Source organism: Triticum dicoccoides, chromosome 3A (assembly GCF_002162155.2).
Source record: "Triticum dicoccoides isolate Atlit2015 ecotype Zavitan chromosome 3A, WEW_v2.0, whole genome shotgun sequence".
Classification (NCBI taxonomy): domain Eukaryota; kingdom Viridiplantae; phylum Streptophyta; class Magnoliopsida; order Poales; family Poaceae; genus Triticum; species Triticum dicoccoides.
This window is the reverse complement of record NC_041384.1, coordinates 764,889,493-764,911,337: the sequence shown is the minus strand read 5'-3', so window position 1 is coordinate 764,911,337 and position 21,845 is coordinate 764,889,493. Positions and strand designations below refer to the sequence as shown.

The window sequence follows — 21,845 nt, the reverse complement described above, 5'->3', positions numbered from 1 at the left end:
CTTGGAAATATGTGCTGTTTTACCTTGTCCAAAACATGGCATTGCTGATATTGGTACTGTTTTTCTCTTTTGCTTGTCTGCCATGTTGGCCTTTTTAGTTAGAGGAACTCTTCTGTTCCTGGCCCATTATCCAAATATACATATGTTGTTAATAATAATCTACCATGAGCAATGCAAACCATTCAACAGTGTTTGTTTCCCACCGTTTGTCTTATTCCTATTTAAGCATACAAATCATCATGCAAGATACTAGAAGTTTGTTCCGTAAGATGCCATGTGGACCGTGGAGTGACGTTTCGACTCCAGATGGTCTAATCTTTCCCCTAGAGATCCGACCTTTGCTAAGCAATGTAGAAATATAGTTTGTTTACATCTCTCTAGTCGTATGAGGATTAATTGTTTGTGATTTTACCTGTTTTATTACTGCTCATCATAATACAGCTGTTAGAGCTTACCATTGTGGGTGGTTCGTGTGGGTGCTCTTACCCACCACACTCACTCTTTCAGGCCGTCACCGGCAAACTACAGAGTTCATCATTAACAGTGGTAATATTAGTATTTGTGGCTGAAGATACTGACATTTGTGGCTGAAGTGTATCTTTTGTTTCTTATCTGCGAGCGAAGCTTTTGCCTTTTTCCTCGCAGAGCTCATTTCCATTTGTCCTGGTGCTAACCGAACCCCGAGCGGCAGCATTGTCTGGGCATAATGCGAAGAAAGTCCTTTGGAGCGCATCATCCGTTTCGTCTTCAGGTATGCATACTGCATGGGCGCACGCAAGTTTATTTTTTCTCCTCTCCTTTTGGGGGGAAAAGGAAGAGTTTTATTGCCGTGGTGCTCTTGATAACGAGAGTGCCTTGCTGTTTCTGGAAACACAAAAACTCCGCTCCTGCTGGCGGCCTCGAACCAGATCCGCCGCACACCGCGGTCAGGTTCAGAACCAGTAACAGGCGGGCAAACGTATAAATGCAGAGTATTGGAATGAAAACAGCATGGTTATTGCTGGGGTTGCAAAGGCGCGTGCAGCCAGCCTATATTTATGCACATATCGCACGGTCTGTTATGCAGGAAGGCTTGTCAGCGCGCCGTCTGTGCTAACTGTATCTCTTTTCAGTTTGCTGCAGCACTTGATGTTTTGCCGGAGTTAGCTTCTGTCCGCAGGGAAGATCAAGGTACCTACTAGCAGCACTTCATCCTCGCGTCATCGACAATTCGGTGTCGGTTAACTGTGCATGTTTCCTTGGATTCAGTTGAATCGATTCAATTCCGATTCCCTTGTGACACCTGTTGTGTCGATAATTGAGTGTGAGTTAATAGCTGAGGCGGGCCTGACCAGAGAATTTGCCCGTCTGTTTTGGTGGCAGCCCCCTTCCCTTCCCTGGTGCTGGACTTGGTTTTGAACGGGTTGGCGGATCTTCATCTTGGTTCCGTGCCGAACTCGATCGATCGATCGATCTATTCCGTAGTGTAATCTGAAGCATATGAGGGTTGTATCTTGTATATGTATGTAGTATGTGTGCTGGAGGAGCTGTGTGGCTCTAGTGCTGGAATCTACTCCAGCAGCAAAGGCAGAGCTCACATGCCATCGCAGCCGTCGGTGAAACATGCTCACGCCATCTCAGCCGCTGGTGGACCCTCTACTTTATTTGTATGCAAGCCCAGCCAACTCACAGTAATCATAACCTGAGGACCCTCTATTCATTTTGAGGACAAGTATTTCCGGACGGAGGGAGTACTTGTCGCCGAAGTAGTCGCTGCCGTTGGCCGTGCAGAGTGTTGTAGATCAACGTGGAGCAGAGGGCCACTTGCAGCTGGAACTCCTCCAGGATGTAGCTGTGGCATGCCTCCCTACGGCGCTGCAGCTACATCTCCGACTCCCGCCTCCCTACGGCGCTGCAGCGTTGGCTCAAAGATGTCACTGAGGCCTCCAACAGGAACAGGGAACCCGAAGCCCCCGTCGCCCTCGCCATTCATTCCGCCAGCATCTCCCCCCGCCCCTCCCGTTTGACCGACCGCCCACCACCACCCGCCCCATTCAAATCCCCCGCCGCCACCGCCGCCGCTCACCCAGTAGCCGTTGGCCAGCCACCCGGCACGGACTCGCCCAGCCCGAACCCTAGCCGGCCATGGTGTCGCGGGGGCTGTTCGGCTGGTCCCCGCCGCACGTGCAGCCGCTCACGCCCGTCTCCGAGACCTCCGAGCCGCCGGAGTCGCCCTCGCCCTACGCCGCCGACGCATTCGGCGTCGGGGACCCGCCCCGCCACCCCGACGGCGCGGGCCCCGAGGACGGCGACGAGGGGGCCGAGGGCGAAGACCCCGAGCCCCCGCCCGCGGCCGTGCCCTTCAAGCGCCTCTTCGCCTGCGCCGACCGCCTCGACTGGGCGCTCATGGCCGCGGGCGGCGCCGCGGCCGCCGCCCACGGGGTCGCGCTCGTCGTCTACCTCCACCTCTTCGGCCGCGCCATCAACTCCCTCCACGGCCGCCACACCGACCAGCTCTTCCGCGACATCAAGCAGGTGCGCGCACGCCCCGTCTTCCCCCCCGCAGCAGCCGCAGATCTCACTCTCACTGCCATGCCGGCTCCATGTTTCGGTAGCTAGCTGGGTACTGGATTCGGTTACAACATTTGTGATACTTCCGCCTAACTTGCTCAAACAGAAGAGGAGATGATCCTATGGAGAGATTTGCTACTGTCAGTTGCTGTTGGAGTCCTGGTGTACTGTAGATGTAAATTGTAGTCGATGATGTGATGTTCTGATGTTTGGCAACTAACACTTCTTTACTCATGCGCGCTGCTTAGCTTGACGAGATTATTGGTGTCATAATTTGTCGGTTGGATGGGTTGCTTTATAGGAAGGGGATTATAATTTGTAGCATTTTTTCTGGATGGAAATACCGACAAAGGAATTTCGTTACGACGACCGTTTAAGTAGGGTTAAGACGTTTTGTGGACGGGGTGCCGACAAGAGAATCTAGTTCAGGATGACCATTTAAGCAGGGTTAGCCAATTGAGGCCTGTGTCCTACTTGTCGCTTTCCGCATAATAATTCAATGATGTCCTGCCAGATCAGGATGGCACTTTTCCAACCAGACCGTGACGTCCGACATGCTGGCTGTGCTTAACTAGCTGCATATCTTTCATTAGTTCTGAGAATGCATTTTTATGGTTTTCAAAAAGTGATAGATGCATCTGTTTAAGTAATGCTATATATTTATGGTTTTCCTGCAGTACCTGGGTGTAGTTGGCAATCTGGGTTCTCTTAGAACATTTGTGCTAGTTTCGTTCTATTTCTGCCTAATTTGCTCAAACAGAAGAGGAGATGATCCTAGGGAGAAATTTGCTTCAATCAAGTGCTTAGGACTGAATGTGAAGATGTGCTGTCTTAGTCCTGGCGTACTGTTCATATAAATTATAATCAATGTTTAAGTAATGATGTCCTGCCAGATCTGGATGGCTCTTTTCCTACCAGATCATGACGTCCGACATGCTCGCTGTGCGTGACTAGCCGCATATCTTTCATTAGTTCTGATAATACATTTTTATGGTTTTCCAAAAGTGATAGATGCATCTGTTCAAGTAATGCTAGTATTTATTTATGGTTTTCCTGCAGTACCTGGGTGTAGTTAGCAATCTGGGTTCTCTTAGAACATTTGTGCTAGTTTCGTTCTAGTTCTGCCCAATTTGCTCAAACAGAAGAGGAGATGATCCTAGGGAGAAATTTGCTTCAGTCAAGTGCTTAGGACTGAATGTGAAGATGTGCTGTCTTAGTCCTGGTGTACTGTTCATATAAATTATAATCAATGTTCTGATGTTAGGAGAAGTCTGCTTAAATCAAGTGCCTAGGACTGGATGTGGCTGTTCAAGTCCTGGTGCACTGTTCATACAAATTGTAAATCGATGACGTTCTGATGTTTGCCAAGTCATACTTCTTTACTCATGCCTGCTACTTACATTGTTTTACGAGATTGTTGCCATCACAATTTGCTGGGGTTGGATGCACTGCATGGGTTGCTTTATAGGAAGGGGATTATAGTTTGTATAATTTTGTCGGGATGGAACACCGACAAGGGAGTTTAGTTAGGATGACCGTTTAAGTAGGGTCAAACCATTTGGTGGATGAGATACCGATAAGAGAATTTAGTTCGGGATCACTATTTAATAGGGTTAGCCATTTGGGGGCCATGTGCTCGCACTGTGCTCGGTAGCGGCCAAGCTCATGGGTTCTTGTTTGGGCTAGACGACACGTAAGGGGTAAGGCGTACACGAGGTCCCAAAAGTAGTACTTGTTGCTTTACGCATACAATTCAATGACGTCCAGCCAGATCTGGATGGCTCTTTTCCAACCAGATCTTGATGTCCGACATGCTCGCTGTGCATGGCTGGCCGCATATCTTTCATTTGTTCTGATAATACATTTTTATAGTTTTCAATTCCTGAAGATGATGCTACGGAGAAATCTGCTTAAATCACGTGCTTAGGACTGAATGTGAAAATGTGCTGTTCGATTCCTGTACTGTTCTTTTTAGGTGCTACTGTCAATATAAGTTATAATCGATATGTACTGTTAATATAGATTATAATTGATGTTCTGCTGTTTGGTAAGCAGTAGTTATTTATTCATGCCAAGATTATTGTCATCATACTTATTCCATTTGCTGGGGTTGAATGTGCTGCATGTGTTTGCTTTAAAGGAAGGGAATTATAGCATTTTATCTGGATGGAATACCGACAAAGGAATTTAGTTAGGATGACCGTTTAAGTAGATTTAACCATTTGAGGCCTGCACGCTCAACCGGTCACCCCACTCAGTAGCGGCCAAGCGCATATGTTCTCCTTTGGGCTAGACGACGTGAAAGTAGTACTTGTTGCTTTCCACATACAATTCAATGGATACACCAAAGTTCGTGTCAACCACAATCTGGATGGCTCTTCTCCAACCAGATCATGACGTCCGACATGCTTGCTGTGCGAGGCTGGCTGCATATCTTTCTCTTTTGATAATTTATTTTTATGGTTTTCCAAAAATGATAGGCACATCTGTTTAAGTAATGCTATTTATTTCAATCCAATATGATCTGACTATGCTCTGTAATTGTTCTTACTGCATTATTGTGCTGAGCTCATACCATCTCAATTTGGAGCCCCAACTTGCTATTATGATTTTCTACTTATGTTTACCTGATTAATTTTCTATTTCACTTGTTTGTATGTGAATTTGAATGCAAACCACGCTTTCTACAAATCCATATGGAAGAAGAGAACCACTCTCGTGAATCTTTACAAGTTCATGCTTGAAATTTCGTTTGCATGAACCTTTGCATACCGGTCTATGGGAAACTTGTAACTTTGTCATGCTTTTCTGTACAGATGTTAGCGCTCACTTATCAATTTTGTAATTTGCCACGCTACGTGTAAATACTGCATATTAGCTGTCTTTTGTCCCAGAAAATGTTTGTGTATCGTTCACTTGTCTTGCTGTCTGCCTATAATAGTTTTTCTCTACCAGATTATTTGTCTTTGTGTTTTACAAGTCACCCTTTTTGTTGTTGGCTCTGCAGCATGCTTTATACTTCCTCTATATAGCCATTGGTGTGTTCTTTGCTGGATGGATAGGTAAGATGAGTCTGCATCAACTTATCAAAATCACTAAATGGTCCTTGTACATTTTGCAAATTTCATTAAGTCTGCTGTATTTACAGAGGTTTCGTGCTGGATTTTGACTGGGGAAAGGCAGACAGCAGTGATAAGGTCAAAGTATGTCCAAGTCTTGTTAAACCAAGACATGAGTTTCTTTGATACCTATGGAAACAATGGTGATATTGTTAGTCAAGTGCTGAGTGATGTCTTGCTCATTCAGTCTGCCCTGAGCGAGAAAGTGAGTTTTCATTGCTGAACCTTCTTAATTATTGATAATGAATTGTGTTACATATCTGCTCTATAGTCTATTGAACCATTCTATAGTTTATCTTGCTGTTATAAGGTTCATTCAGTCTTATGATTAACCTTCTTAACTGTGGATAATAAATTGCATGCTTGATTGTCTGTTTCGCCATATGGTCTACCGAACTGTTATGTATTATCTTATATGGTCTACCGAACTGCTATGTATTATCTTATATATGGTCTATGGTTCATTTTGTATTTTATATTGCTGTTGTACGGTCCATTGAATTGTTTTGAATTGTGTTATTTTTAGGTTGGAAACTACATCCACAATATGGCTACATTTTTTGGTGGACTTGTCATTGGTTTGGTGAACTGTTGGCAAATAGCTCTTTTGACATTGGCTACTGGACCCTTCATTGTTGCTGCAGGAGGAATATCAAACATATTTCTCCATAGGCTGGCAGAAAATATTCAGGATGCGTATGGCGAGGCAGCAAGCATTGCTGAACAGGTATATTAACTTGCCTGTGAACCGATAAGAAAATAAAACCTGTCAATTGTTTCTATTGATATTGTTGGCTGGGTCACTTTAGTTGCAAAATAAAGCATGCTTGGTTTTCAGAGTTGCATCCATCAACCACTGTAAATGAAGTTGTATATCCAGCTGAGCAGTGCTTGTTTTGCAGGCAATCTTATACATTAGGACTTTGTACTCCTTCACAAATGAGACCCTGGCAAAGTATTCTTATGCTACTTCGCTTCAAGCGACTCTGCGCTATGGGATTCTGATAAGTCTGGTGCAAGGTCTTGGTCTCGGATTTACATATGGGCTCGCCATATGTTCCTGTGCCTTACAACTTTGGGTCGGGAGATTCCTTATTTTGCATGGAAGAGCCAATGGTGGTGAAATTGTAGTTGCCCTGTTTGCTATTATTCTGAGTGGACTGTAAGCATGTTAATTGTCAGAGATTTCCTTATTTCTACACTTCTGCACTAATGATCATCTTACCCTGTGCTCTTAATTATTTGTAGTGGACTCAATCAAGCAGCAACGAACTTCTATTCCTTCGAGCAAGGGCGTATAGCTGCATACAGACTCTATGAAATGATAAGCCGTTCAACTTCTACTGTAAACCAGGATGGTCGTACCTTAAATTCAGTACAAGGCAACATTGAGTTTCGTAATGTCTACTTCAGTTATCTCTCCCGCCCAGAAATCCCCATCTTAAGTGGCTTCTACCTTACTGTACCTGCTAGAAAGACTGTTGCTCTTGTTGGCAGAAATGGTTCAGGAAAAAGCAGCATAATACCTCTCATGGAGCGATTCTATGACCCAACCTTAGGTATTATAGTTTTCTTTGGGTTCCTTAGGTATTATTAGTTGCAAGCTATTTTTTCTATTATCTTGTCACCTCAACTATGCTTATGGTTTACTCGTTGTTATGTGTCACAGGTGAAGTACTTTTGGATGGGGAAAATATAAAGAACTTGAAGCTAGAGTGGTTAAGAAGCCAAATAGGACTTGTGACCCAAGAACCAGCATTGTTGAGCTTGAGCATTCGGGAAAATATCGCATATGGAAGATCTGCTACAACTGACCAGATTGAGGAGGCAGCCAAAACAGCTCATGCACATACTTTCATCAGTTCGCTAGAAAAAGGATATGAAACCCAGGTACCTTGCTGCTTTTATCTTAGAAGTTGCTGGAACGAGAATTTCTTTATTTATTTTTACAGTTCTGACATGTTGTTTAATTCAAACTAATATGAAATAGGTTGGCCGTGCTGGGCTTTCGCTGACTGAGGAACAAAAGATAAAGCTCTCCATTGCTCGTGCTGTGCTCTCAAATCCATCAATTCTTTTGCTGGATGAGGTTACTGGTGCTCTTGATTTTGAGGCTGAGAAAGCTGTTCAGGAAGCACTAGATGTTTTGATGCTCGGGAGGTCTACTATCATTATAGCCAGACGTCTCAGCCTTATCAGGAATGCTGATTATATAGCAGTGATGGAGGAAGGCCAACTTGTTGAGATGGGGACACACGAAGAATTGTTAAATCTTGATGGTCTTTATGCTGAACTTCTTAAGTGTGAAGAAGCAGCAAAACTTCCGAAGAGGTCAGTGCATCATCTCATATGCAACTAGTGATCCGCTACTTCCTTGGAAGTATAATTTTATGTTTGTGCAAACTTTCCTGATTCTTCTTTGGTGAACAGCTGTCGTTTTATTTTGATTTGAGTTCCTATGTTGATGTAGAAATATGATAAAAAATAAATCTGCTTATGTACGCGACTGCCACTATTACATTTCAACATGGCTACTTTGTCGCATCTTTACTTTTTTACTACCTCCGTCCTGGTTTATTAGTCCCTTTAGTATTTTGTGCCTACTTTATTGTGTTATATTGTCTGATTTGTTTATGTCCAACGGAACGGTGATATTTCCTCATTCTAGCTGCTTTATTTGTTTGTAACATCTATCTCTTAGTTTCTGTATACCGAACAAAGAATAGTGGCATTCTGTTTTAATATTATATGGTAATCTTGGACGGATGATGTTAAGGTGCAAATTGTTCTGATTCCTCTGGGCTCACTCATCTGTGCATTTGATATTGTACAAATTTTATTTTCATACACGTGACCTGCATGATGAAAGTGAAATATCTAAGTTATGTACATGTATATTTTGATTGAGCTGTTTGTGTCAAGCAATATGTGTAACTGCCTCTTAGCTTGCAGAAGAGCTGTTACTTCTGAATGCTTATTTCACACACAACATATGTTGGGGTTTCAGTGAAACAGTTTCAGTTCCTTGACATACCTTACCTTCTGTAAGCTCTGAATTATTTATTATGCTATTAGCTTCAAATTGATGTCGCTCAGTTCCTTGTATATGCCTACTATAAGGTCTTAACAATTTACTTTGCTCCGCTGGCATAAAATGTTTGTTTGTCATGTCTGCAGCAACTGGCATAATACAATACTGATTTCATAGATCTGTTAGGTTTTGTTTGTCCTTTGAAGTGTTTATTGGTTTTGTCTGCTGATCAAAGCACTTGTTTTCTCCTAAACTGTTTCAGGACACCTATGAGAAACTACAAAGAGCCCAGCTCCTTCCAAATTGAACGGGATTCGTCAGCAAGTCACAGCTTCCAGGAGTCATCTTCTCCTATCATGTCAAAATCACCTTCACTTCAGAAAACACATGGTTTTCTTGCATTTCGAAATTCTGATGCTAACCCTAACTCACGTGAGTCGCCAAACATTCAGAGTCCTCCTTCAGAGCAAATGGCAGAAATCAGACTACCAATGGTTCCTTCTGAGAGAGCTCCATCCATCAAAAGGCAGGATAGTTTTGAAATGAAATTGCCTGATCTTCCCAAAATCGATGTCCCCCTACATCGACAGTCTTCAAATACTTCAGATCCAGAATCACCAATATCACCATTATTGACTTCTGATCCAAAAAATGAGCGTTCCCACTCGAAAACTTTCAGCCGAACTCTTGATATGTTTGATAATTTTCGTTCTGATCCATCAAAGAAGCATCAAATGAAGGCTCCATCATTTTGGAAGCTTGCTGAGCTTAGCCTCACAGAGTATTTTTATGCTCTGCTGGGGAGTGCTGGTGCTGCCTGCTTTGGTTCATTTAATCCTCTTCTTGCTTATACGATATCCTTAATACTGGTGGCATACTACAGAATAGGTGTCCGCGATGTACATGATGAAGTGAACAAGTACTGCTCATTCATTGTTGGCATGGGTATAATTACTGTGCTGGCTAACTTCTTGCAACACTTCTATTTTGGTATAATGGGAGAGAAAATGACTGAGCGTGTAAGAAGGATGATGTTTTCAGGTATGTAATGAAAGTTTCGTTCTTGTGTCCTTGATGGTGCAAACCCTCCTTTTATAACATATTCTTGGCATAATATCCCCGTTACATGAAGCACATCTCATCAATATCTAATGCATTGAATAATGCTACAATGTTCTAACATCGTAGCTTAGTATTAGTAATTTAGTATAAAAAATGCCGTTGTACTGCCCAAGACTGATCTGTGATTGCTGCCCCTTTACTGCATTCCAGCAATTCTACGCAATGAAGTCGGATGGTTTGATGATGAGGAGAACAGTGCGGACATTTTGTCAATGCGACTTGCAAATGATGCAACCTTTGTTCGTGCTGCTTTCAGCAACAGGCTTTCTATATTCATCCAAGATACATCAGCTATTTTTGTGGCACTTCTTCTTGGTATGCTGCTAGAATGGCGGGTTGCTCTTGTTGCACTTGCAACCTTGCCTATCCTTGTGATTTCTGCAGTCGCACAGGTTAGCCCTCATCAAATTTCATCATTCTGATTCCTGACAATTGTAAGGCTATTTGTTTTGAAGCTTCCGTTTTGCATGTACGGATATATCTTTATACTAAATGTCTATGTTATGTTACACTGTTACAGTTTACATGATTTGTTTAGTTATTTCTTGGTAAGGTTCAAACTGTGTCCAAGTACGAGTTACATCGAAACTGGAATCATGTTTTCATGATATTGATATATCTGTTGGTGTTCTCGTTACCAGCCAATTGCAATACTTGATAGTGCCCTGATGGCATCTCTCTAACAACATTCCAACTTCCAAGTGAAGCAACCTCCTAATATCCCCTGCCATACCTGGGCTGCTAAAACAATAACATGCACAACATAACCAAAATTTCTAGAACAAGAACTTCACAGCTCTGTTGAACAATGAGTGCGCTTCCTAGTGTCACAGGCTTGCTGTTCTTGCCTTAGCTGTACAACTTCTGCTCTGTTGAGGCAGTTTACTAGCAGATGTCCCTGTCATCCTTAATTTGGCAGTAGCTATGTATGAAAGCTTGGTTCCATATAAAAACAAATATTTTTCTACATGGTATACTCAAAACTGAAGTCAGAGTTGCAGAATATGACATTACAGAGTTGGCTTTGTGTCGACCAAATTTTCTCTGGAACGGCATAACATCTTTCACATAGGTGGACATTTTTTTCCCACATAGGTGGACTTTAAGGCCGCTATACTAGTCCACCTATATTTTCATTCATATCACCATTTACAAAAAGTTAATTTCAATCGGCATACCACCTTATGCAGTCAAAATGGTCACTGGTGTGTCTACTGTCTCGGAGACTAAGACAGTATCATCGTTAATTATTTTAACTGCTTTTACTTTTCTGTTTCCGGCCCATTTAAGTTCAAGTACACGTTTTAATCCATAGTTGCATTACTCTTGAGTAAGTTCTTACTGAGCTCTTATTAAACTGTACAATGGGGCTGATACTCGGATTCTTCCTTTCTTTTTTCAGAAAATGTGGCTTTCTGGCTTTTCTAGAGGAATTCAGGAGATGCACAGGAAAGCTTCTTTAGTTCTTGAAGATGCAGTCAGGAATATCTATACTGTGGTGGCATTCTGTGCTGGTAACAAAATAATGGAGCTTTACAGATTGCAGCTTGGAAGTATTCTCACAAAAAGCTTTGTTCATGGGATGGGCATTGGCTTTGCCTTTGGCTTCTCTCAGTTCCTTCTTTTCGCCTGCAATGCGCTTCTGCTGTGGTATACAGCCGTAGCTGTGAAGGCTGGGCATCTCAGCCTGGTAACAGCACTCAAAGAGTACATCGTCTTCTCTTTTGCGACCTTTGCACTGGTGGAGCCATTTGGCCTTGCGCCATACATCCTCAAGCGTCGGAAATCCCTGACCTCAGTCTTTGAAATTATTGACCGAGTACCCAAGATTGATCCAGATGATGCCAGTGGCCTGAAACCGCCTAATGTGTACGGGAGCATTGAGTTCAGGAGTATTGATTTTTGCTACCCAACTCGACCCGAGATGATGGTTTTGAGTAATTTCAGCCTTAAAGTCAATGGAGGACAGACTATCGCTGTGGTGGGTGTATCTGGGTCAGGGAAGAGCACGATCATTTCTTTGATCGAGCGGTTCTATGACCCCACTGCTGGCCAAGTTTTGCTGGATGGCCGTGATCTGAAGCTGTTCAATGTGAGGTGGCTGCGGAGCCACATGGGTCTAGTTCCTCAGGACCCTGTCATATTCTCCACAACCATAAGAGAGAACATCATATATGCCAGGCACAATGCGACAGAATCCGAGATGAAGGAGGCTGCCAGGATTGCAAACGCCCATCATTTCATCAGCAGCCTGCCCCATGGCTACGACACGCACGTGGGGATGCGTGGAGTGGACCTGACGCCTGGGCAGAAGCAGCGGATCGCCATCGCCCGTGTGGTGCTGAAGAACGCGCCCATTGTGCTGCTCGACGAAGCCAGCTCCGCCATCGAGTCCGAGTCCAGCAGGGTGGTGCAGGAGGCGCTTGACACGTTGATCATGGGGAACAAGACGACGATCCTTATCGCGCACAGGGCGGCCATGATGAAGCACGTGGACAACATTGTGGTGCTGAACGGTGGCAAGATCGTGGAGCAAGGGACGCACGACTCGCTGGTGCAGATGAATGGATTGTACATCAAGCTGATGCAGCCTCACTTCACCAAGGGGTTCCGGCAGCGTAGGTTGATATAGATGATTGGTCTGGTAGATCTTGTACATTACCTTACCCCAATGGAATTAAGCTAACCGGTTCCGCTTTGCTGACTGGTAACGGCGGCCCAAACATGGATGGAAGGCAGCTTCCTGTCACTGCAAAGACATGGTACAGCTATTCGTGCGTGGTCTGACAGAATAGGATTGGCAGATGGTATTCAATATTGATTATATGTTACTGGGGCTTTGATGGGGCTGAAATTCTATTGGTATTTGTCATTTTGAAAATTACGCCGGAGCGTGGATGGAGCTGGAATACCATTGTAGCGTGAACTCGATACATCCGATCGGCTCCAGCGTCGCATGATTTGGCGAGCGAGCATGGAGTTTCTTCTAAGACATTGACATGTGCAGGCTGTGCTACCTATCCATTCATGTATGCCCTTTTTGTAACTGATGATTGTTAGATTGGGTTCCTACTTTGGCGCAGATTGGAACTAGAGATAATTGACCTCTTCTGCCCATTTAGGATGAGCAACAGATCACTGGGGTGTAATTACAGAGGTAGTGGAGGGACGGATACTGTCTTTTTTGTTTTTTTATGGCATTGTTTAGTTTGTGGTGGTAGCTTAGCACAGCCTAGGACCATTGATCTTGTTTCATCATGTTCATCATACATACTCAACCTCTTAATTTTGTTTCGTCGTGTTTGTCATACATATCCAACCTTTTAATTTTGCTGGGTGTGTTTCTATGGTCTAAATAAGTTTCCTGTTTTATTTAGCCGCAGAGGGTGTTACATTTTATTTGAGGCAAACAAAAATATGAATTTGCTGCTACGTACATTTGTTTGTTTATTTTGAATGGCTTTCTCGAGGCCGAGGCCGGCGGCGGGGGCTTTCTCGAGCGGATCTGGGTCACGCCCCGATGCCGCCCCGGGGAACGACACAGGAGCGGCTTCCGTAGTGATATATAAAAAATTACACAGAATTGACGGTTCAAGGCAAGTTTATATAAACATTAAGTACCTCTCATGTGAAAAGAGGGGGTAAGAGGGACCATGTTAAAACTGATGAAAAAAACTATACATATCTTATACTTTATAAATGCATAAAACAATATCTATGTTTGCTCTTACACGAATGACCGCGTCCACGGTCTTGCTCCTCTTTTCCCTTCATTCAGGTGTGGTGCCACGTGTCGTCCACTTCACTAATTCACGTCGCCCTGTTTGATCAAGCACTAATTCATCTCAGTTTCATGACGCCCGAGTTTTTGTTTGGATTTTTTGCTGAAAGTTATACATGATTCTCTAGAAGTTTGGCATTTTTCTGTTGAATGTTCAATGATTGGAAAACATTGTTCATACACGTGCGAATAATATATGTTCATATAATGTGGAACCAGGTGGCGCAGTGGATCCTAACCCTTGCTGGTGGAGGTCTCCGTTCTTAGCTGTTTCTTTGGATTTTGTTAGGGTTTGTGTCCTGCTCAGGAACATGAGTTAGCAACGGCTCCCTGTAGATGGAATAAGGTTCTTCCCGCCTATCCCCCGTCCCAGTGGTGCGTCTTGTATTGTCGGTGGGCATGTCGAGGCATGTCTTCGGTGGATCTGTCTTTGCTGGATTTGCTCGGATGTGGTTATTATTCGTCTACATTTGTGTGTCTTCAGGTTGGATCCTTTCGATCAATGCTATTCTTCATCGGCAGCGGTTGCTGTTCTGGTGCGCTGGTCCTATGGGGCCTTAGCACGACGACTTCCCGACTATCTACCGCAATAAGTTTTGCCCGGCTCCATTGAGGAAGGGGCGATGATGGTGACGCGCCTTCGGCTTAGCTTCGGTGCTTGTAGTCGTCGCTAGGTGGTCTGCTGATCTGGATGTAATTTTATTTTTTTGATGTTCGTTGTACTGCCATGATTGAAGATGAATTTATCAGAAGTTTTTTTTAAAGCAGTACACAATTCATGCAACTTAAGATAAATACTATTGAAATTGTTTTCAGATAGAAAGTTAACGGTATACGATTTTGTTTCATAAAAAATGGTGTACCTTTTGGTATATAATCTACATTTTATTTGTTAAATTGATGGTCAAATTTGAACCTGAAAAACGTAAGTGCTCTTTTTTTAGATAGGAGGGACTAACCATACCAGATAAAGCGTACATAGTGTCATTACATTTAACTAGCTGCAGCTTTGATTCATCCAAGGATGGTGGTAGCAGTATTCAAAGAAGAAGTATTCAAGTAGTAATTATCTTGTCAGTGCATGTGATGGTGCATCGGTTGTAGTAATCTTTGTGATTACTCTGTGATGTTACCGTTTGCACAATTTGGCAGTTAGTGCTATTCAACTAAGTGCCGACCTGACTACCCAGTAATCTAGGCAGCATCCAAGGCCATTGTCGCGTGTTCTTGTATAGAGGGAGAGACACAGCTCACGTGCCTGCGCATGACCGCTTTTACCAATACCCTAAAAGCTGTGCTGCATCACATGAATAATCTATCTTTACCACACCCCAAGACCAAGGGCAAAACACCTATCTCAACCCACTTTCACATTTTCTCCTCTACACCAGCAAACGAATAGCACACTGTGAGAGCATCCCTTGTTCCGCTCACACTGCCAAAACACTAGCACAATCTCACACCCATAGAGGTCTAGCCATGGAGGTCGCCATGCTGGCCATCCGTCCCCTCCTCCCGAAGCTGGGGAGGCGAGTTCACCTTGGAGAAGCGCGTGAGGAAAGGCATCGACACCCTCAACAGGGAGCTGAAGCTGATGCATGCCGCCCTCGGCAAGGTGGCCAAAGTGCCGCCGGATCAGCTCGACGAGGGGGTCAAGATCTGGGCAGGAATGGTGAGGGACCTGGCCTACCACATGGAGGACATCGTCGACACCTTCATGGTGCGCGTCTATGATGGATCTTCCAACCCGAAGAACAGAGTGAAGAAGTTACTCAAGAAGACAGGCAGATTATTTAGTAAGGGTAAAGATCACCATCGAATCTCCGATGCTCTAAAACAAGCGGTTGCTCAGGCTGAACAGTTGGCTGAGCAGCGCCAAAGGTACGAGGTGGAGACGCCAGACACCGGCCCTGGTATTAGCATTGATCCTCGCATCAAGGCTATGTACACAGATGTGACAGAGCTCATTGGCATCGAAGAACCACGAGAAGAGTTGATCAACATGTTACTTCAGGGTGATGATTGGTCGAATAATCCATTGAAGACGGTCTCAATTGTTGGATTTGGCGGGTTAGGCAAGACGACTCTTGCCAAAACAGTGTATGACAAGATCAAAGTGAAATTTGATTGTCATGCCTTTGTGTCGGTTTCTCAGAATCCCGACATAAAGAAAATATTGAAGGATATTCTTTTTGGGCTTGACAAGGACAAGTATGCAAAGATATATAATGTATCACGAGAAGCAAGCCATCTCATAGAGAAACTCATTGAATTCCTCAATGACAAAAGGTATGCCTCATTTTTTTCATGCTATAGATCGATAGCCGTTTCATCTAGTAAATTCAAAACCACGTTGTATTGGTTTATACACATCCTAATAGCACATACTTAATTGGTTAGTTATAGGTTTACAGTGTTTCATGTAAATTTTTGGGGTTTAATATGGTCCATTTTACCGTAAATATAACCTGTAGTCTCTCCTTATAAAATACCTTATATCTGTCTTCATTTATTGATTATTAATATAGGTATCTCATCATAATTGATGACATATGGGATGAAGAATCATGGGAAATAATCAAGCTTTCTTTCTTCAAGAAGAGTCTCGGAAGTCGATTAATCACGACAACCCGCAATGTCAATGTCGCTAAAGCATGTTGCACTTCTACTGATGATATTTATAGAATGAAACCTCTTTGTGATGATGTCTCAAGAAGGCTCTTCTGCAAAAGAGTATTTTCTCCCAGTGAAGGATGTCCTCATGAGTTGTCGGAAGTATCTCAACACATCTTGAAGAAATGTGGCGGAATACCATTAGCCATTATCACTATAGCAAGTCTTCTGGCTAATAATCACCGGATGAAAACAAAGGACCACTGGGATGCCGTGCTCAACTCCATTGGCCGTGGACTCACAGAAGATCGCAATGTAAAGGAGATGAAGAAGATATTATTATTCAGCTATTATGATCTACCTTCTTATCTTAAGCCATGCTTATTGTATCTCAGTATCTTTCCAGAAGATCATCTGATTATGAGACGCCAGCTGATATTGAAATGGATATCTGAAGGTATCGTTTATAGTGAAGAAGAAGAGACTAGCTTATATGAGCTCGGTGACAGCTACTTCAATGAGTTAGTAAACAGAAGTATGATACAGCCGATAGGTATTGATGAGGAAGAGAAAGTAGAAGCTTGCCGCTTCGTCATCTCAGTCTAAGCGTTGATGGATATGGGTCCCGACCTGGGCTGGTGGTAACGGAAATGGAAAAGTCTGTTGTTACTGCTGATGCATTTCCATGTGTTGAAGTGTGCTGCTTCCATGGTATCTAAATTTCCACGAGGAGCCGCACCAAGGCTTAAAGGACTTCACTTGTGGTTCCCAGCTAGGTGGATCGTCCGTGGCGACAATGATTTGAGCATGGGGCACCTCCCGTCCCTCAAGGAAGTCTGGGTTTGCCTTTTGCATAGGGAAGCCAGCGATGAGGTGGTGGAGGAAGCAGATGCGGCTCTAAGGGCCGCAGCGGAAGACCATCCCAACCGTCCCGTCCCGTCATTAAAATCAACAGAATTTAGAAATATCTCCTTCCTTCATTCATTCAGAAATCTATTGATGTGCAGCTAAACTGAATAGGATTGAATTCCCGTTTTCTGCAACTAGTGCTCCCAAGTGCCCATTCCTCTCTCCGGATTTCTGCAACTAGTGTTTTTCATTCCTTACTTTTCATAGTGTTCAGTAATCATTTCCCCACTTTTTTCTTCTTCATTTTCAGGTGGATCAAGGGCTCGATTCATCTTTTCCTGCAGCATCATCAGGTACAACCAATCGACTGTTCTTTCACCATTTTCCCTAGCTAGTGTGTTTCCTTAATCCTTATCCTGTTGGGTTGCAATGTTAATTAGTATGAAGTACGAACTCTGTTTTCTTTCTTCGTCCTGTTACATGCACTCAACTGAACCATTTGCATGCATGCATGTGTGTGCTTCCAAATGGCGTTGCAGGTGGGAGGAGCTAACTGCAGATTAGTTTCGTCGACGTCTACGACTCGACCGCTTCGATGAAGAATCGGACGACGAGGGTCTACAGCACTACGTTTGATCCGTCTTCCTTGCGCAGCGAACGAGATGAAGCGCTCATTATGTTTGTCCGCTCATGTCCGAATTCCCTTCTTGCTCCCGGCAGGCAATTCAGGAACCACCAAGTTTGTAGGGCATTTTGCCCATGATGATGAATTATTGCAGCTGGCTGGTTTGCCTATTAATCCTTCGCTGCCCTGCTTGATTTGTTCCTAGCAGCTTAATTTTAGACTCTATGCTGATTTGTTTCTAGCAGCTTAATTTCAGACTCGATGCCCCGTTCAGTTTGTACGATGATTTTGTAAACTTTCACCTTATATTTGTCATGTTGGTTCGATAAAACGAAATAAACAGGGGTTCGATCCGTCTTGCTGACCTGTGTCGACGGTTGGATCTTGGAACTTTGTGCTATAGTAGTTCATCGTACATGTACATACCAGCTGTGGTTGGAACATGGAAGACACGAGGATCGATTGGATGCTAGACCAGCTTTAATCCATCCCTAAAAGTTAATTAGACCTCCAAAAACCATGGGTATTAGGTGTTTTTAATTTTCAAGACCTAATTTAATTCCATAAGCCAAGAGGTTAGTGTCGAACCACCAACATCGACGGCAGACAAGCACGAGACGGAAACAAGAAGGAATAAGTATCAGCGCAAAGTCTTGCGATCATTGATGGTGCTGAGGTACTGCCATGCGGGATTTCTGCTGCTCTCATGACAGAACAGGTTGACACTATCGACAGCGATGAGAATTGGGCTCAGCGCCAGAGATGCAAAAAAAAAAGTGTCAAATCTAGAAATAATTTAAATGGATTGCTGAAATTTTATAATGCAGCTGAATTTGTACATTATAAATATGGCTTACACTTGTTTTCCTTGTTTGAAATGTGACAGAGCCATGTCAGAATGTGAAAGGGTCAATTTTTTGGCCGGAAATTGTGCTCATTTCAAAAGTGCTTGAGAAAAGCAAAATAAATAAAAGTGGTAATATTGGTAAACTGTAATCCCTTCTCAAGCTCCTAATAGTATAGTATTTCCAAGTGAAGTCGCCGGGTGATAAGTCCCTGATGAAGACGAAGCAGCCGCTCTCATCGCATCAGAAAACCATTAGAATTGGGAGTGTCGATACTGTAATCTTTGTTCATTCATGTTGTAACCGTGAGGCCATGCAAACAAAGGAAATCTCGTAATCACGAAAAAATCAAGGCTGTTTTATTATTGGAAAAATCTCGTAATAGAAAAACAAAGTAGAACAATCAAAATTGGCGATCAATACACATTGTCACAAGAATATTTTATTATTGAATCACATCACTGTCCATTGATTGGCGTGATGGGTACCAGCAACAATCACTTTTCATCACAAATAAAGCAGTAACAATATTGCTGAGTTTCGCCAGCCCTACAATAAGCTCTATAGACGTGTTCTTCCCAGGAATCCTGGCAGGATCTCCGGCAATCTAATGTTGAGCATTCAGCGGCTGTAAAAGCAATCACCTTCACGCAATCATCTGTAGACAAGAACATGCATCATTGAGGTAAGTCCAAATTGTGAAACATTGCAATGAAATTCGTGCAGGTCTGCTGAAAATATAGACATGTAGGAGAAAGGAGATCAATTTCGTACCAATATGAATGGGATTGCCTATGCCTAGTTGCACAATCACCATAAGGCAAAGGAGAATGATTTTTCCCTCCATAAGATAAGACACAAACTTCTCCTTCTCGTCTTGTTTAGGTGTCCAGAAGAATACACGACGTCATATTTATAGACTTGTGGCTAGGGAACATTTACCTGCATTTCAATCAATAAGATCAAAACTATCCAACTATATCGTCCTTATAATTGGTAAAAACTGATCCCATCTTTAATTGTATATATATATATTTGATGTTATTATATCTGTCCATATATGTGACAATATAAATTTAGGAGATATTTATTAGTAATAATTAGTTTGCGAAAATAGGTTATGTATATCTTGTAAGATAGTAACCACTTGATCTCGTTATATGTTTCTATTTCTATGCCAATATAAATTAGGAGATACTGAAAGTTTATCTCCGAGCGACCGATGGAAAGGGATGGGACCTGCGCCAGCATTGCTTTTCTTTTTCCGTACGTGATTATAGGAAAGTAGTAACTGGCCACAAATCACATGGTTGGAGGAAACAAATCCATGATTTAAGGACGCAAAATAAATCATAGTAGAAAACTGCTTCTAGATTTTAAAGCATAATAACCAATCTGGCATAATAAGCTTCCGCACCATGCAGTTTGTTTCCATATGAAGCGAAAATTGTATCCAGTGTTACCAAAATTTGCTTCCAATGCAATTAAAACTTTTGATTATGCGTCGACTGAAATTAACATGCTTCATTGGCTCGTATAACATGTTACCAATACCCAAATATTTGCTTAATTCTGATATGATCATCAAAATCATAGGCTATCCGTGTCCTTGCTTCCTTGCGTGCTTAATATAATCCATTAAACAAGTTGGTAGCCATTGTCGAGTGCCGACTGAGTGTGTGTTGTGAAACAACAGGTTGAAGTCATTGACAAGATCAGACCAGGTGATCAAATTCGAAGCATCCTTCCATTGAACCATGAAAGCAAGTTATATGTTGCAGAAGAACAAAATGTACTCGGAGCATGTTTCCATGGAAGCATGAACACAAGTTGTTTGAAGCAGAAAAAACATGTAACTAGTCACATTACTTGCTGAGAAATTTCTTCCAAGCCAGTTGATAATTGCTTCTATTGAGTGAAAATTTATGTACAACATAGCAATGTATTATATTTGCTATGCATAGACAATACATGAACCGGAAATTTGTTTCTAATGTAACATGGAATTCGTTCCAACAGCAAAATATATTTGTTTCCAGAAATCAAACATTGCTTCCAGAGATGTTAGAATATGCTTCCGAAAGAAAATAGTATTTGCATCGAAAGAAATCAAAAAATTGCTTCAACTTGGGCCAGATGCTAGCACATTATCCCTTCCGCAAATTTTTCTGGAGTTTTCTCGGTCAAAAAAGATTGATAAATGGCCGAACGTGACACAAGTTGCATATAGTATTGAAAATCGTTCAAACCTAGCATGGATGCATAACATGGGCATGCCCACCTACTTGCAAAAGTTGGGGTCATTTCAAGATTGTCCAATAACAGACCAGATGTGTCGCAATGTGCATATGGTGTCGGAAATCATTCAAACCAGGCATGTATGCATAAAATGCCCACTTGCTTGCAAAAGTGGGGTCAGTCCCGAGATTTGTAGAAAAATAGCATATTCAACGGAGAGTGTTCGGGTAAGCAGAGGGGTCCGTTTGGGGGCACCTAATTTCTCGACATCCCTTAAATGGCCCAAATTTCTTTTACATTGTCTTGTATGACTAATTCAAAGCACGGCATCTAGTTGTTTGGGTTTTTGACAAGTTTTGCATTTTCTGGAGTTTCCTCTGTAAAAAAAGACCGATAAATGGTCGGACGTGTCGTAACTTGCATACTATGTAAAAAGTCATTCAAACCAGGCATGGACACCTACCATAGGCGTGCTCACCTACTTGCAAAAGTTGGGGCCATTTCAACGATGCCCAAAAATAGACCATGTTCAAAAGAAGAGTGTTTAGGTAGGCCAGAAGGTACGGTTCAAAACACGTTGTTTTTCGACTTCCGTCAAATGACACTATTTTTTCCATCAACTGACCAATTCTTTTTTACAAATAGACCAACTGACCAATTCAAGGCACCATGAAAAGCTGTTTGGATTTTTGGCAAGTTATCGGCCATTTTTCACTGACAAAACTTCAAAAAATGCAATACTCGAAAACCCAAACAACTTGACATGGTGCCTTGAATTGGTCATACATGACCACGAGAAATCTATTAACAAATTCAAAGAAATGTTCGGGGATTTTCAAATAATGTTCGCACTTTCAAAATTTGTTAAGAATTTCAAAAAAAATCCCATTTTTGAAAATCTACACAAATACAAAAAAATGTTCGAAGAAATTGAAAAGCAAGTTGGTTTCGAATTTTTATTCATATTTTTATAATTTTTTAAACTCCAAATTTGTTAGTGTTTTCGAAAAATAAAAAAATAAAAAAAATCATTTCAAAATTCTGTTTGCTCTTTTTAAAAAGTGTATTTTGA

General features: G+C 42.5%; 1 protein-coding gene, 1 long non-coding RNA gene and 1 pseudogene across 2 annotated transcripts; 2 read left to right on the top strand and 1 right to left on the bottom strand.

Annotated features, from left to right (window-relative positions):
- Positions 1 to 2,363: 2,363 nt before the first annotated feature.
- LOC119270808 (ABC transporter B family member 20-like) lies at positions 2,364 to 13,125 on the top strand. The gene is made up of 11 exons (XM_037552865.1): positions 2,364 to 2,514; positions 5,558 to 5,612; positions 5,699 to 5,874; positions 6,196 to 6,396; positions 6,572 to 6,831; positions 6,918 to 7,228; positions 7,339 to 7,559; positions 7,660 to 8,000; positions 8,963 to 9,741; positions 9,973 to 10,214; positions 11,225 to 13,125. The coding sequence occupies exons 1-11, from the start codon at positions 2,386 to 2,388 to the stop codon at positions 12,452 to 12,454; spliced, it is 3,945 nt and encodes a 1,314-aa protein (XP_037408762.1). The 5' UTR covers positions 2,364 to 2,385; the 3' UTR covers positions 12,455 to 13,125.
- Positions 13,126 to 14,989: 1,864 nt separating this feature from the next.
- Positions 14,990 to 17,987, top strand: LOC119273742 (annotated as a pseudogene).
- A 974-nt stretch (positions 17,988 to 18,961) lies between these two features.
- Positions 18,962 to 19,410, bottom strand: LOC119273741. The gene is made up of 2 exons (XR_005134960.1): positions 19,310 to 19,410; positions 18,962 to 19,193 (listed from the first exon to the last, which is right to left on the bottom strand). It is a non-coding gene; the product is annotated as an uncharacterized LOC119273741 (long non-coding RNA).
- Between the last annotated feature and the right edge of the window lie 2,435 nt (positions 19,411 to 21,845).

Bases quoted from the DNA above. Each gene is read 5' to 3' on its own strand.
- LOC119270808 (XM_037552865.1), top strand. From the start codon at position 2,386: ATGGCCGCGGGCGGCGCCGCGGCCGCCGCCCACGGGGTCGCGCTCGTC. The intron at 2,515-5,557 runs GTGCGCGCACGC...TTGGCTCTGCAG, and splicing joins TCTTCCGCGACATCAAGCAG to CATGCTTTATACTTCCTCTA. The intron at 5,875-6,195 runs GTGAGTTTTCAT...TGTTATTTTTAG, and splicing joins AGTCTGCCCTGAGCGAGAAA to GTTGGAAACTACATCCACAA.